This window comes from Halyomorpha halys, unplaced genomic scaffold, assembly GCF_000696795.3.
Source record: "Halyomorpha halys isolate HHAL.00 unplaced genomic scaffold, Hhal_1.1 Scaffold727.1, whole genome shotgun sequence".
Taxonomy (NCBI): Eukaryota; Metazoa; Arthropoda; class Insecta; order Hemiptera; family Pentatomidae; genus Halyomorpha; species Halyomorpha halys.
Genome location: NW_027107768.1, coordinates 134,872 through 139,061, shown reverse-complemented (window position 1 = coordinate 139,061; position 4,190 = coordinate 134,872). Strand labels below are relative to the sequence as shown.

The 4,190-nt window shown below is 26.8% G+C and overlaps 1 protein-coding gene across 5 annotated transcripts in view; it reads left to right on the top strand.

Moving 5' to 3' along the window:
- The window catches only part of LOC106685731 (neurofibromin), a gene marked incomplete at its 5' end in the record, with an annotated part of 167,063 nt that overhangs the window by 35,093 nt on the left and 127,780 nt on the right, over positions 1–4,190 (top strand). For all 5 annotated transcript variants that reach the window (XM_067046112.1, XM_067046110.1, XM_067046111.1 and 2 more), the window contains 1 exon segment: positions 88–194. In XM_067046112.1, the coding sequence (XP_066902213.1) occupies positions 88–194 (107 nt within the window).

Below are 4,190 nucleotides of genomic sequence, written 5' to 3'. Positions count from 1 at the left end.
TATAAATATGTAATGGTTGTTAGGGTATACATTATACAGGTATATACATACTTACTAAGAATATTTTTTGTTACTTTTTTTTTGTAGACTTCAGGAACTAAGTACTTGCAGCGATGAAAATCCTGATTATACTGACATTGAATTAATTCAATATATCAATGTTGATGTTTTGAAGCTCACTAAATTGATGAATGGTACTGTATAATTATTTATTATTACATGTAGGATTATTTACTGATAATCAAGCTTCGGATTTATATGCAGATGCATGTTTAGTTTGCATGCATTTTTTAAACAGCTAATAAAATATATTTCTGAATCAGGTTACTCAGCTGCAATTAGAAAAAATTTATTCCACATATTTAGATGATTTCAAAGCAGTAAACAAAAAAAGAAAAATTAAAATACAACATTTCAGATGAAATCGCAGATTACAATTGTAGATTCATTCCCAATGAACAAATAAAGTAAATAATGCTATCTTCAATACAACTTCTTAGAATACATTTTTTTTTTTCATTTCTTGGTTTACCATATCCCCTGCTGATCCCTTTCAGAATTTCCATTTGAACAAGATCTAGATAAGATCCAGTGCATAGAAGCAAAAAAAGAAATAATGAATTGTATGATGTTAAAAGACAATTTCACTTTTATAAATACCCATCTTATTTTAATTTTGTTTTATGTCAAATAAACTCAAACAATTGTAGGAAACAAATTTGTTGTTAGACGAAGTATTAAAAATTTGAAGATGGTCAGGGTTGCACCGTCAACAAAAGAACAACCTTGGTTCAACCTTTTGCTTTGAACAGCCCTGATGAAGCCCTGCAAAGTGGGGCGAAACGTCGGACATTAAAATAGTTTTAAACTATTTGTTCTTTTGTTGACCGCAACCCTGACCATCTTCAAATATTTAAATTTTTACAGTCAACTACTTATAAATATATTCAAATTATTAAATCAATTGAAATACATTATAACTTATATACCATGGCAAATAGAAGATTTTTTGAAAAACAAATGGAAATGTTTTTGAGAAAACTTTGGGACACTCTGTTGTGAAAAATATGAATATAATTTTAACTGGGAATGATTTAGTTGTTCTCATCGACGTTGACCACAACCTATAATTTTAACTGCATTTAAATTTTTTCCCATCATGTTTGTTGATAAAGAAAGATCATTTTATAACTATAAAAATAATTTACATAATAGAAGATTAGGTTTAATTAAAAAATGCATCTGGTAATTAATTGTGACATGTCATTGGCTAATTCATTTCCGTTTTCAATTAGTACTTAAATGCAATCATTGCTAATTTACTTTTATTACTAAATGTGTTTCTATTACTTTCATGTTTCAATTTTTAAAAAGTTTCTCACTCTACATTTTTATCTATTTATATACATAATTTTAATATATTTTGGGCTTGCTATTTCTTATTTGTTATCATTATTTTCATGTTCATCTGTAATTTTTTTAATATTGTCAATTAGTCATCTTTTCTAAAAAAAATTGATGTTTTTCGTTTATTACTAATTGCATATTATTTTGATATTTTTAATTATAAAAGGGATTTCATATTATGCAAAATTTAAAATAGTTTCCATTTAAATTTTAACCTCTCCTCCTATTTCTTTCTTAGCTTAGAATTTTTTTTGGGCACATTAGTTGGTTGTATATTTGAATATTTTATTGCTTCCTTATTGTTATTTTACTTCATATTTTATAGCTTTTTATTGCATGTTATATGACATATTCTGATGCTTTTTACTGCATAAAATTCTTAGCTCTGCTTATAATTTTTCAGCTGTATAAATTACTTTCAGTGAAAAATTTGAATTCTTCCTTGAATATTTTCATGAGCTTGCTATTAGTCATTAACTCTCATTAAAAAACTTAGAGGTATATAGGTATGAAATAGACTAGACCGTTGTTGAGAACTCATGAAATCAATGATTGCTGCAACTCCCTCCTTATAATGTGCCAATTTCACAAAGTAAAGTACGAGTTGATGAAGCTCCTTAGAGAGGGAGAGAGATTTCACCTGCTTTGACAAGGCCTAATGCATTAATATGGATGGATTCATGTGATATACTGACTTTCCCTAAGACAGGGAAGTCAGCAATCAATCTGGACTCCACTGTGAGATAGAAAAGTAATGACCTTGACCAGGAAAATAAAGTGGAAAGGAGTAAGAAGGAAATTTATGATCGATACATCCCTTTCCACAGGGAAAGTTCCATAGGAGTGTCAGGCAAATGGGCTTCAATATGAGAGCCTTGGAGGAAGGAGTATAATGAAGAGAATAAAATACCTGGAAAAGTGAAACAAAACAGGTGGGGCTTAATGGGCAACATGTTTAAAATGAGGGACTGTCTTCTGTCTGTGTTTATATTACAGTTGTTGAGTTTCTCTCAAATTTCTCAAGGACAGATTATTGGATTTTTAGTGTTAAAAATATTGACTTTTGCCATGGACATTTGTAAAAGCAAAAAATGAAAGTAATAAAAGGACGTTTTTTATAGAATAGAATTAATATTACCTAACTTCAATGTATAACGTTAATAAAAGGAAAGTATTTTGCGATTTCAGATCATAAAATTAAATATTTTAAGTAATACAGCTTAAAAGATAAAATTCATGAACCAAATTACTGAAAATAGTATTTATTATATTTTATATTCAATTCATATTTATAATTAAATGAACAGTTTTTTTGTATTTATTGTTTGTTTCAATAAACAAGTTCACTTACTCTTGGGAAACTACTTAAGTTTAATTTAAAAATTTTTGAATAATTTTTCTAAATTCATTACTTATAGTGGAAATTTTCCCATTAATGTAAACATCATTACTGTTCATGATCTAGCTAGAAACTGACTAATTTCCATTGACTATGCACAGCCATTGCCTAATACAGGCAATCAACAATTAAGTCTTTTTCAAATTTTATCACTAGTTCGTTATAATTTTATGTTTAAAATGAATTATTAGGTATTTGTTGATATAAATTATTAAGTTTTATAAGTTTTTGTAGCCAATGTATATTATCAAAGAATGCTGACTGTAATATCCAGGTTTTGGAAAGGAATCTGTTGTTCTACTGATCTTGATAATTTTATCTTTTTAAGCTGTATTATTTAAAATATTTAATTTTATGATCTGAAAACCCAAAATAGTTTCATTTTATTAACGTTATACATTGAAGTTAGGTAATATTAATCCTATTCTATAAAAAACGTCTTTTTATGACTTTCATTTTTTGCTTTTACAAATGTCCATTTACTGTTCATGGCAAAAGTCAATATTTTTAATGTTTTATTTTACTGTAGATGTAAAGTGTAACTAAGTATACATATATTTATTAATATTCATTACTACTGTGTACTTTAGATTTATTTAAATTATACTGTGGGTAGGGTAAATGCTATACAAAAATTTGTTAAAATACAGGATGATATGTACTTAAAAAGTAAATGATATGTTTTACTAAAACATAGGTATTGCTGATATAGTGTTCTTGAATAGACAGGTGGGCTCCTGAGTCAAATTCTTTTTCATGAAAACTGGCTTCCGCATTATCACAAATTTAAAGATTTTACCATGCATTAAAATTTGTTTTCTTTTGTGTTAATTTTTACATCTACTCTTACTCAGATGTATAGTAGAACCATGTATAGAAAAAGCACTTTTAGATATAATACATTTAAATATTTTTTTATTTAAATAATTAGTTTTTTCCATAGGGAATTCTTGAAATAATTATTTTATTTAACATACAACTGTGTACAAAATAAAATATCAATTCCAATTTATAAATATATATACTTTGACCGACCAAAACTTAATTTTCAGTCGAAACTAAAACTGATTCTTCTTGTTTTGGTTTCAGCTAGAGCCTAAACTTATTTTGGTTTTGTGGAAATTGTTTTATTTTTTTTTTTTAGTGTTATGTTTTGTTTGATAACTTGAGTCGTAAAAAACAATAATAAAGAAAGATAGTCCAGGTGCGGTCAAAGAAAAACTCAAATAGTTGTAAACCCATATATTATGAGCCAACATACACATCTTAAGAATCATTAAACTCCCATAATCCTTCTTTCATTCGATATTCTGCATTTCAGAACTTAATTTTCCTCTCATATCTTTTATCTGTTTTTATTTATTTTTTATTTCTCTCTATATTT